The sequence below is a fragment of the Scatophagus argus genome, chromosome 1, assembly GCF_020382885.2.
Source record: "Scatophagus argus isolate fScaArg1 chromosome 1, fScaArg1.pri, whole genome shotgun sequence".
NCBI classification, from domain to species: domain Eukaryota; kingdom Metazoa; phylum Chordata; class Actinopteri; family Scatophagidae; genus Scatophagus; species Scatophagus argus.
In genome coordinates, this window is record NC_058493.1 from 3,079,324 (window position 1) to 3,091,304 (window position 11,981).

At 40.6% G+C, this 11,981-nt stretch overlaps 1 protein-coding gene across 1 annotated transcript; it reads right to left on the reverse strand.

Annotated features, from left to right (window-relative positions):
• Nucleotides 1-643: 643 nt before the first annotated feature.
• LOC124061827 (tryptophan 5-hydroxylase 1-like) lies at nt 644-7,701 on the reverse strand. Its single transcript, XM_046394131.1, has 11 exons — nt 7,503-7,701; nt 4,979-5,125; nt 4,709-4,892; nt 4,441-4,541; nt 4,206-4,273; nt 3,808-4,004; nt 3,317-3,452; nt 2,886-3,012; nt 2,169-2,264; nt 1,702-1,835; nt 644-986 (listed from the first exon to the last, which is right to left on the reverse strand). The coding sequence occupies exons 1-11, from the start codon at nt 7,596-7,598 to the stop codon at nt 824-826; spliced, it is 1,449 nt and encodes a 482-aa protein (XP_046250087.1). The 5' UTR covers nt 7,599-7,701; the 3' UTR covers nt 644-823.
• Nucleotides 7,702-11,981: the final 4,280 nt, after the last annotated feature.

Sequence of the window (11,981 nt, forward strand, 5' to 3'; positions counted from 1 at the left end):
TGTATTAAAGCAACATTATGCAACAATCAACTTCCCTTGATTGATTTTCAATTTGATGTTAGCTCTTTGCTCTACCTCAGCTCTCAATGATTTATGAAGATTCCTAATAGATAGATCGCTCTACTTGTTGCTTAAGTGATTGTTGACTACTGCTAATGTATCTGTTTACTGCTGCTGGCTGTTGTTAGCTAGTTAGTGCAGTTAGTTCAGTTAGCTGTGCAGCAAATGGGCCTTTCAGCTGTCTCTCCAGCTGGCTCTTCTCCAGGAACAGGAGCTCGGCTTGGCCACTTCTTGCAGGAAACCATACCTGCTCAAATCACTTTGCACAGTGCAAGAACAAGCATTTGGGGCACAGAGTGGGAATGCAAAAAGGCATCATTCTACCTGTTGCAAGTCAGTGTACCATCAAAATGATTACGAAGCTGTTCTGTTAAGGTTAAATAGTTCCATAATGTTTCTTTAAGCTCCATTCAGCTATACTGAAGCTTTTTGAAAAAATCAGTTTCCCAGGCACAATTATGTAATTACATGGAAGTTGGTGATTTCAGTAAGCTTTCAGCAAAGTTTCTTCTGTTTCATGTCCCAACTTTAACACATCAATTGTAACTTGAGGCCAAGTGTACTCTGCAGCTGTATGCAACAAGGAAAAGCTATGTGCTGTATAGTTCTAAATATCACAGCTTCGCCTAACCTCCATCTTCATTATGGTCAGTATCCTAATTTGCCTGAAACCCATTCTCACCAGCCCATCTAACTCCATCCACCCTCATACTGTCCCACTCATTTATACCCAACAAGCCCCCCCGCCCCCGTCCCAATACTCTCAGACTCTAAGTCGGTTCAAGGCATCCTCTACAATGTCCAGCTCATGCCGAATGTCTTTCACCATACTATTGATGCTATCAGTATCCTTCAGGACGTCCACACTGTGGGTATAGGGGTCGTAGTGTACTGTGAATGGACGCTGAATGGTCTTGGCAAATTCCCTACGGAAAATAATTTGATTTATATCAATAAATATATCAACACAAAGAGCCACACTGAGATACCTCTTTGGGGAAAACATTATGACAGCTAAGCTAAGGTCCAGGTGCTTGGTAATGCTTACTGTCATAGCATGGAGACTATTTTTTCAGTGATCGAGTAGATGAAACCATGGACAGCTAGCCTGGGACAGTGTGCAAAATAAAAACAAAACAAAATAAGAAAATAAGAACTTAAAACTAAATAAATATGCCTATAAACAATTCTAGTGTTCACTCTTTAATTTGTATACAAACAGTAATAAAAAAAATGGTTTGGTAATGGCAATTGGTTGTTTATTGAGAGTTCTCTGTGATTGTTTAGCCAGATGCGATTCTTCCTGGAGTTTTGAAAAGAGCCAGGCTAGCTGTTCTCCACTGCTTACAGATTTAATGTTAAGATAAGGGTTAGGCTTATCTCTAGACTCTAGACTTTATGCAAGAACATAACAGTAGTATTGATCCTTTCATCCATCTCTTACAAAGAAAGCAAATAACATTTCACAAAATGTTGAACAATTGCAAAATTTTTCTGTGACAGAACTTTGGGCCATCTGATAATTTAACCACAGTTGCATACTTAGAACTCAACAACAGACGATGTAAAAATTGGTTAGAGAATGGATTGTAGCTACATAATTAAGAAATGACCGCATTTACTAAGCAGAATTCTACTGACCTCATTTTGTTCTTGGCTTCCTCAAAACTCTCTGAAACAAAGTAAACTTCTTGGAACGTAGTTATTTTGCACTCCTGATTACAGGTCACCATGGGGTCAAATGGAAGGATGTGGGCCTTGCCAGACAAAGCATGCTAATAGAAAAAAAACAGACATTACATTACATTTTAGGCACTAGACACATTTACATACTGAGAGAATGCCCTACTTAATGTGGTGCTATATTTACAACCAGTGGGTTTTATGGAAACAAAGGAACTATAATGTGAAAAAAACCCCACTTATGATCCAAAATCTTGAGTCATTCAAAACTGGCAACATTTTTACTAGATTTTGTTGAAATCTTTTCATTTTTAAAGCATAGGTGAGAAAGGATGAGACTTAGAGGCAATTTCTCATGGGGAAATACACAGTATAAGCAGCAGATACACTTGCACTCAGTGATAATAGACAACAGATCACGTCACCTTGAGTTCACTGACAGAAGAGAGGAGTCCAGCTCCATAGGCCTTTAGCTTGCCCTCCTGCTTGCATAGACCAAACTCCACTGTGAAGAAGTAGCACTAAAGCAAAACAGTTTTGAAATAATCCAGTTCATACACAGAATGAGAACTTAAGTAATAGATGTCACTGCAGAATTTGTGCTTGTGTTTGTGTGCATGGTATGGATGTTCAAAACTGACTAATTTGTCTGCTCTCAAATTATTATTTGGAATTTAAATATTATAACTGTTATTGTGTTGGTTTTAAGGGTGGTTTAGGTTTGTATTGTGCAGAACAGTTTAATAGCAAATAGCCAAAAGGTGCTGTTCATTTGCATATTAAAAAGAAACAGAGACTTTGCAAAAGCCTACAGATAGAAGGATGCCTTTGTCAACTCAGCTCAACTTTGTAATAATGTTCTTTGTAATAAGGGTTTCTTCAGAAAGACTCTTGCTTCCTGCAGACTTCCCCTAATAGACTTCCCCTACTAATGCATCCCACTTGCTTACCGCAGTTAATTAGAAATTCAGTGTAAGACCAGTGTGGAAAAATTTAATTTAAATTGTCCAACTTAAAATCTTACTTTTTTTTTTTTGGTTTAACAAACACAGAGAGCAGTCGGTGTGTGCGTGCGTGTGTGTGTGTGTGTGTGTGTGTGTGTGTGTGTGTGTGTGTGTGTGTGTGCGTGTGTGCTTTCTCACTGTAGCCAGTTTCTGTATTGCATCATCTGAAGCTCCCAGCGATGCTAAACCAATCTCTTGAGAGAACTGGGCAAAGCTGGGCTCAGCAAGCAGAGGAACATGACCCAGCAGCTCATGACATGTGTCTCTGCGTCAGACACACATGATCAGATAAACACAAATGATCCAGGACTCAAACCTGCATGAATAACCTGACTCAAGCATTCATTTTGTTTTCTGTGTGAATACGAGCACAATTTGAATTGTATTAAAGGAGAAACGTTGTTGATTGTTCAGTGTCATTCTCATGTCATTAAATAGCAACACTTTGAGTTTGGAACTTGAAATCTTCCAGAAAATGAGGACAGGTGCCAGTTTTCTCTGATGAAAAGTCTGGACTCTAGAGAAAATAAGTGAAAGTGTTCTGTGTGTGTGCACGTGTGCATACTCACGGTTCAGGCGTATACAAAGGCTCGGAGCTGTGGCGGACGTACTGAGTGCAGTGGAACACTCTGAAGGCCAGGCCTGCTAGAAAGTCTCTGGGGGAGAGGTACCCAGCTACTGGTCGAATGATGAAGCCTGAGCGCTCTAATCACACACACACACACACACAGATAACCCCATTGCACCTCAACTCATTTTGAAGATTCTGAGTTTTGATGATAGTAACTATGAACACACAAATGCTCATGTTTTGTCTATCACTCTTGAAAACAACAGATATTTTCTTTATTATACACAAGTTACACGAACCACTAAGTTTTCTGATGGTTGAAGAAGAGGTTAAAGATTTTGTGGAGTCGACTTGATTGACTTGTCATTAGATTAACTGATGCTGAGGGCACTCTGGAATTGGCTTAAGCACTCAGCAATGACATTTGCTTTTTAGATCATCTTATTTACTAAGATGCACAAAACTAGCAAAGCTGGCTTAAACAATTACCCTGGAGGAAGTGTGAGACATCCTCCAGCTGCGGGATGTTGTCTTCCCTGTAGTTACAGTGTTTGATCAGCAGAGGGAAGTTCTTCAGATACTCCTTGCAGGCATGGCTGAGGTACAACTTGTTGAGCTCCCTGAACACCACGCGCCAGGTCTGCACCTCCTCTGTTGTGAAGTCAATGCGAAGAATAGGATTGCCACTAAGAGAAAGAATTACCCTATTAAGTAGAACAATATACAAAATACAGAGTACAACTTCCCATTTATTATTTATTTTAATTATACATTTTGCCATTATTGATCTCCTCCAAAATGAGATATTACATCTCGTTTTGAAGTGTATTTCTTAAATCAATTTCACAAGCAAATGAAAAAAATTGTGTCATGGTCAAAGAACTTACTGTTTGTAGCCCATAGCCAAATCAGCAAAATATTTTCTTCTTTTACGATATATATTGTCTTTAAATCCCTGCAAAAACAGAGCACACACAATCTCAGTTTACATTTCCACAAATCCTTTCTTAGTTTACAAAAGTAGAGACATACTACAATAAAGAAAACAACAAAGAAAGACACTTGTATTTTAAACAAAAAAGTGTCTGATTTACTGTGCCCAACTCTGTCTGTCTTACATACCGGATGATCTGCATCTAATTCAGAACCGTACATCAAAACTCTGTTCGCACAGAAATCCAAATCAGAGATCTTCTTAGGGAACCAGGGCACACCAGCAATTTCTGAAATACAATTCAGGTTCAATGGTTCAATGGCTTAGCCCTGAGAAACAGTCCTATCCCAATACTTTTGTCTATATAGTATATCTCTGTAAGCATGAATAAAGAAATGATGATATATCAGTTTAGTCAAAAATAGACATGAAAGACAAAGTAAGAGTATGGCCTACCATCATTGGGTTTGGTGGAGTTATCAGTTGGCGTAATCTCAATGATATCAGCATGCTCCCTTAGGAGCTGAGTCAGCTCCCTGAGCTGCTTATGGTTGGTGTCACAATCAACAAAGATCTCAAAGTCTGAATCCCTTCGTTTGGACTTGCGAGACTCAATATGAACAAGGTTGACATGCTTCTCCTGCACACAATTAAACGCAACATCCAGAGAAGATCATTTCAACAAACAGAGTCGACAGTTGGGCTATTAACTCAAAGATGACCCACCTGAAAAAGCTTGAGCGCTGTGACGAGACCTCCAACTTCATTTTTCAGAGAGAATATGATTGTTGTCACATCTTTCCCAGAGCTGGTGGGCCTTCCAGTGGAGATGTTCCTGTTATCCTGCTTTTCATCAGTTTTATTGAATGTAACCTGTATTCAAGGTAAAAAAAAAAAAAAAAATTAAAAATGTATACATAGCGTATGCATCAGTAATTTCCTATGGCCTGAAATAAACAAACAAACATGTTTTTCAGTGCTCATTGACTTACAGACCTATTAAGCAGAAAGATACAGGGATAAAGGTACCGTAGATGTACTCCAGTGTGACTTAAACATGAGTGCAGCAGGAACAGGCTGAGACTGTTTTAGGTCTGTGTTTGGTGCTGGGCAGGTAGTGCACTGTGAGCTTTTTCACTGAAAACAGTTACCTGCTGAAGCTCGAAACAACATTCCATATTTCTAAGGATAACTACAGAGCTGGTTATACTCTGGGGGTTTGTCACTAACAACGACTGATTTTACCGACACATAATCATTTGATTATTGGTAGCATAGAAATATTGGATTATGGCAGTTTCGAAACATAAACTAAGTAACAAAACATATTTAACAATTAGACAATACTTACATGCCAACAGCAAGTAAAAACACAAGCTATCTGACAAACCTTTAGCGGTTTGATGAAACATATACAGCATAATGAAATGTGTTGCAAATCCAAAAACAGATGAAGTCCTTATCTGTAACTTTGGACTCACATATTAGTCCAGGAGGCAGACATCCTCTCTACATTCAAGAGTAGACTTAAACCCTTGCTTTTTGACAAAGCTTATGGTTAGGGCTGGCTTAAGCTGGTGCCTTGCTATTACTAATCATTATTGTTAATACTGTCATTATCATTCCAATACTTGCTATGAATGTTGTTACAGATCTTTGTCTATGTATCCCCTGTTCTCTTGCCCTCGGCACTGTTGCCAGGTGCTTACTCATTGGGGTTTGGTTGGGTCTATCTGTACCAAAAATTAAATTAAAGTGTTTGGTTTCAACCTGCTTTAATTGGAACGAGACAACTTCTGTTGTGATTTGGTGAAATATAAATGACCTGAATTGAACTGAATTCCATTGAGTTAGCAAAGCTCCTCGCAGTGTAGAGCCTTTTGTTGTAATATCATCAAAACCCCTGCATCTAATGTTGCCAACTGTGACATTAATAATAACATCTAGAAAGATGATGGCCTGACTTTTGGCGAATGGATCAAATCCTCTACTTTTGCTGCCAGAAAAACTGAATCATTAGTCGAGTTTCCACCCAAAGTACTTTTAGTCCCAGAAACTACTTTTTAATGAACTTCACCTACTGTCTTTCTGCAAAGACCTGCAAGACAATGCTTCAGAGAGCACTGTGTCTCTCTTTTGGAGCAACCTTGACAGATCACTGAGTTCTGTTAGAGCATCATAGCACCGAGATTTAAAACAAATGACACAGAGGTGAGAACATAATGAAATCCACTGTTTTCCTCTTTCTGTTGAAATCTTGGTAATGTCTTTGACAGCACCAGAAAAGTTCATCTGAAGCACCCTGTAGTTCTCCCAAACTGCTTTGACAGTTCAGCTCTCACTTGAAGCTGCCCAGTGGATTGCAAATCTGGCTCAACAGATTCAGGTCCTTGAGTAAATGGGTTCTAACCTTTACATGAAAACTGTTTGCCAAGCTCAAACAGAGAAGTCTTTCAAGACTGTGGTCATGCATGATGATCAAATGATCGTGAAGATCGGTGCAATTCATGATATGCAATCTATTTGCAGTCTAATAATAATAATAATACTTACAGTTAATTATTTCTTTGTGTGCTCTTTGTGACACCAAAAAACATAAATAAGCAGGAAGAAAACCATCAAAACTGCCCAATACACGAGTGAGTTACCTGTCAGTCTGTACTTCATGTTCAGTCCTCTACGTTCACTGGCAAGTCCTGAGTCACCCAGCTAATTCACTCAGATCCTAATACTAACCCGAGTTTCATAAATTCCTCTCTTCATTAACCTTGATCTGTCGAGTCCTGGCTACACTTGTTGCTAACAACCCATCCACATGGGCTTGTGAATGTAAGCAATATTTTACATTGGTTGTCTTGTGGAGCCTTCAGCTGCATTCAGGGAGCCCTTTGATGGCTGCGACTGAGCAGTTATTTGCCTCAGCAACTCTGCTACTACTAAAAAGCTATTTCAGTTTGAAAAAAACTACACAGAGCACCTTTCAAATTGAAAATTAATCCATCTGTTATTTATCACTGCTTATTCTTTGCAAGGCCATGGGGGTGCGGGATTCTATCCCAGTTGACACTGTCTGAAAGACAGGCTACGCCCTGGTCAGGTTGCCAGGTCATCACAGGGCAAATGCAATTTCAGTTTTACTTTAAATATTGTTTTAGTCAGCTTTAATACAACTTTTCAATCAACCCGTTATTCTTTTTTTAAGAGGTTTTTCAAAGAAACACAAAACAAAAGCATCATTTGTGGTACTTACTGCATTGTTGAACTTCTTCTCCTCATAAGCAGAGTTAAGTGAGTCAAAAGACCTTCCTCTGCATGGCATAGGTTCATTAGCCTTCTTGGCATACATGCCTGTCTCTTGAGAAGTAGTAGAAATGTAATATATTGCTGTTACTGCTCAGTGATGTTGTTTGCTCTTACAGCAAAACTTGAAACTAGATGATTGTATGTTCTCTGAAAGAAATACAGCCTCTCTCAGTAGTTGAAAATTATTATGGTAAGCAAAGTGCTGTAGTATTTATGAAGCTGTGGAGAAGGGGAGTGTGCATGGAGAGAGGGAGCAGCCTTGCACCCTCAAGTGGGAGGGGCATTACGAAGGGTCATATCACAGAAGGGAAGCCAAAATAACTGATTCATAATTACTTATTTAGGTGTATTGGGCAAGTTACTTTCAAAGTGCAATACATTTCATGTTTTTAGGTACTTTTATCGTCTTCTTCCAACTTTATTTTGTCAGAATGTTTTTTACATAAACCGAAAATTCTTTCTCTGCATTTAACCCATCACTGATTGAAATACACACACATGCAACATGCAACATGCAGTGAAACACACAGAAGTAGTGGGTTGGCATGTCAGGCACCCGGGGAGCAATTGGGCGAGGTTAAGTACCTTGCTCAAGGGCACATCAGCCAAAGTGGGTGGGTGTGGCTATGGCGCCGGTGTGTGTACCTGGCCGCCTGCTGCTCCTACGGTATCTTGTGTTTTTGGTGTTCTTAACCCTTGCCATTACACAGATCAAGTCTCTGCTGGTGTACGATCGCCAATTCCTTTTAGATCTTAGACATAATGCCAAGACATTGGGTGCGTTTGAGCATGGTGGACAGAAAACTGTGCCCCCGCTTCTGGCGGGGATCCCGACTCACCTGTGTTGGGCCTTGGCTCTACCTCCTCGGCGGAAGCGTCTCCGCCGCCGCGGCAAACGCGGTGGTCGGCTGGTGAAGCTTAAGGCCTGGCTGGCAGGATCTTCGATCATCTCCCGGACAGAACTGGGATTAATCCATCCTTTCGTTGTGCCCCGGCGTTTCCTCGACCCCATCGGTGCCTGCCTTGTACCTGTCACCGGATCGTTTGCGGGACTCCAGCCTCGCCGCTCCTGCCCTCCTCGGCTTTCCCAGCGCGGGGTGAACCTCCGGCTCCTGAAGACGCTACCACGGTCTCGCAGATCCACCGAACCGCAGCCAAAAATCCTGGAAAAAGTTGTGTATACTCAATTGAAATCATTTTTGGATGAGCACGAGGTCCTGGAGGTATTCCAGTCCGGATTTAAAACACTACATAGCACAGAATCAGCTCTATTAAGAGTTTTTAATGATATCCTTTTGGCAAATGACTCTGGAGACTATGTGACCCTTCTACTCCTTGACTTAAGTTCAGCTTTTGATACCGTGGACCACAGCATTTTAGTGCATCGGTTGCAGCTAGTAGGCATCTCTGGTACCGCCTTGGACTGGTTCAGGTCCTACCTGGCAAACAGGACTATGTGCGTAAGCCTTGGTGGTTCTGAGTCCCGCTCTGCTCCGCTGTTATATGGGGTTCCACAGGGTTCAATTTTAGGGCCCCTGCTTTTCTCACTGTACTTGCTGCCCCTGGGTTCCATCCTGAGAAAACATGGTATCTCTTTTCATTGTTACGCTGATGATACCCAGATCTATGTGCCACTGAAGAAGAAGGACGGGTTTTCCTTGAAACCACTTCTGTTATGTCTTGAAGACATTAAAGCCTGGATGTCTTTGAACTTTTTAAAATTTAATGAAAATAAAACAGAAGTGATGGTGTTCAGTCCCAGTGGCTCTTGTGAACCACTTCCTGTTGACTTAGGCCCCCTGCTGCCTTACAGGAAGCAAACAGTTTCAAACCTGGGTTTTAAGATGGACAGTGATTTTAAACTTGACCGGCAAATCGGTGCAATAGTTAAGTCCAGCTTCTTTCACCTTAGGCAGCTGGCAAAGGTGAAGCCCTTCCTTGCACAAAAGCACTTTGAAACAGTAATCCACGCCTTCATTACATCGCGGCTGGATTACTGTAACGCACTTTATCTTGGAGTCAGCCAGTCCTCCCTCGCGCGTCTCCAGGTAGTGCAAAATGCTGCTGCTCGCCTCCTAACTGGAACACGTAAGAGGGAGCACATTACTCCCATTTTAGCCTCTCTCCACTGGCTGCCTGTGCACTTTAGAGTCCATTTTAAGATTCTTTTATTTGTTTTTAAATCCTTAAATGGTCTCGCCCCGCCTTACCTCTCTGAGCTGCTCCGCCCATACACTCCTGCCCGGTGCCTCAGGTCATCTGAACAGTTGCTCCTGGAGTTACCAAGGGCTAAACGGAAGCTCAGAGGGGATAGGACCTTTTCTGTTGCTGGTCCCAAATTGTGGAATGACCTCCCATTATGCATTCGACAAGCCCCTTCACTGTCCGTTTTTAAAACACGTCTTAAGACCCATTTTTTTTCCTTGGCTTTTAATCCAGCATGAGACCCTGTTTCTGTTTTTGCTTTAATATTATTTTAACATTGTTTTATCGTATATTATTGTTTTTATATTGTTCTTTGTTTTATATGTCTTTTCATGTCTTATTTTATGTACAGCACTTTGTGTCAGCTGCAGCTGTTTTTAAAGGGCTTTATGAATAAAGTTGAGTTGAGTTGAGTTGAAATAATTGGGGGGTGGGGGCAATTATCAAGCACTCCCCCACACCCAAATTTTCCTGTCAGTCTGGGGTGCAATTGAACCGGCGACCCTCCAAGCTGCTTCTCAAACCTCCAGGCCACGAGTTATTTTACTATATTAATATCTGTGTAGTACCGAGTTATTGATTGGAGAAGGTTAATGTTTCATAGTTCCTAATTAAAGCACAGAAGCTTAAATTTATTGCAGTTAATTACAAATCCAGTAGCCAATATTATAGCCTAAAGAAAGATCTAAATCAGGAGCATAGCCTCTGAAAATTTGACAGACTCAACTCAAGGCATGATGGGATATCCAGTCAGGCTAACAACAACAACTGTATTCAACTTGTATAAATGGATAAATGATCTCAGAGGACATCGCCAGTGATGAGGTCAGGTGCTGTACAATATTACTGAAATCCAATAGTATGTGCTGATGCGTGTGATGACTTCATTCACTCATCTGTCTCCACATTTACTATCACAAGGGTAGGTCTATAACAGCTTTTGTAGGTGATTCCTAAATGTATTAAAAAACTGCATGATGTGTTAATGATCTTGCTGTTTTGAGCAACCAACATGTTTACGAGCTCTTACTATCAATAGCAACGTTAGGGGTGAAAATAATGGGATTCTGTCCATTTGAAGCATAGACTAAAGAGTGAAACTGGATAGCTTAGGGTTTGTGTCAGCTTTCACTGACTTGTCTTCATGTGTCAGAGGTGCTTAGGAACTGCAGTTTTAAGTGTGTACATATTCATATTACCAATTTTGAATAAATTTAAATAAAAAATCTGATTGCCCAAAGAGAGAAATAAAGCCATGCACTTGCGTAAAAATATTCCAAGCAGAATCCTGACTCCACTTGTTGACATGACTAAGACTTTATCATTGCTCTCACACAATGAATGTGGGTTTCTAATGCTGACTGTAAGCAACCACCATAATGACGTGTTTTATACCACTGGAAGAGGGAATAGACGACACAAATTCTACCGGTTTACTGGTCACAGATTCCGTGTTGTGTCGTGTGCTTGGACTCTGGTATACCTGTTTGCAGGTCCTTTGAAGGTTTTGCTTGGCTGACCCTCTAAATCTGTGCTTTTGTTGTTTAAATTGTATGCATGTTGCATTGGTTAATTTCCACTCAAAAAAATAACTTCATTGATCTTAAATGACACCTACACAAGCTCAAAGTATAAATATTACATGTTTATTTACAAGTAGACTTGCTTCCATATAAACAGAGTTCTTATAAACATAATTCCTCCTTACTATTTCTCTCTACCTGAAAGACAAATTAAGCCCACATGACCACATGAGCACATGAGCACTTTGCGATGCAGTAATCCAGCCATGATGACTAGCTGCAATTACAGCAAGAGACAGGAAGTCTCTATCTGGTTCTTTAATTTTGTCTGAAACAGTTTGTAGGAGCCCTCAATGAGACCTGGCATATTTAAAAACGTTTACAGCCGGATCTGACCTTCAACAGCCCCCTGAGAACGAAATCACAGATTCACTTGTAAGTTGTCTGCAGCCAGGAATTTCTGAGAGGTAAATATGACCTTGGTGCAGCTCTGCTCTTTTGAGCAGCTTAATGAAACACTGTGATCCATCTGTGTCAATAAAATTAGAGAGCCCAGGCCTTTGTGTAGCATTGAGAGGTATTGTCCAATGTGTTCTATGGGTGTATGGTCTCTGTGCAGGGTCTTTTTGCAACCACACCACACTATGTATTTTTGTTGCTTTATTTTATTAGGCCTTGCCCTTTCAGCAGTTAAACCT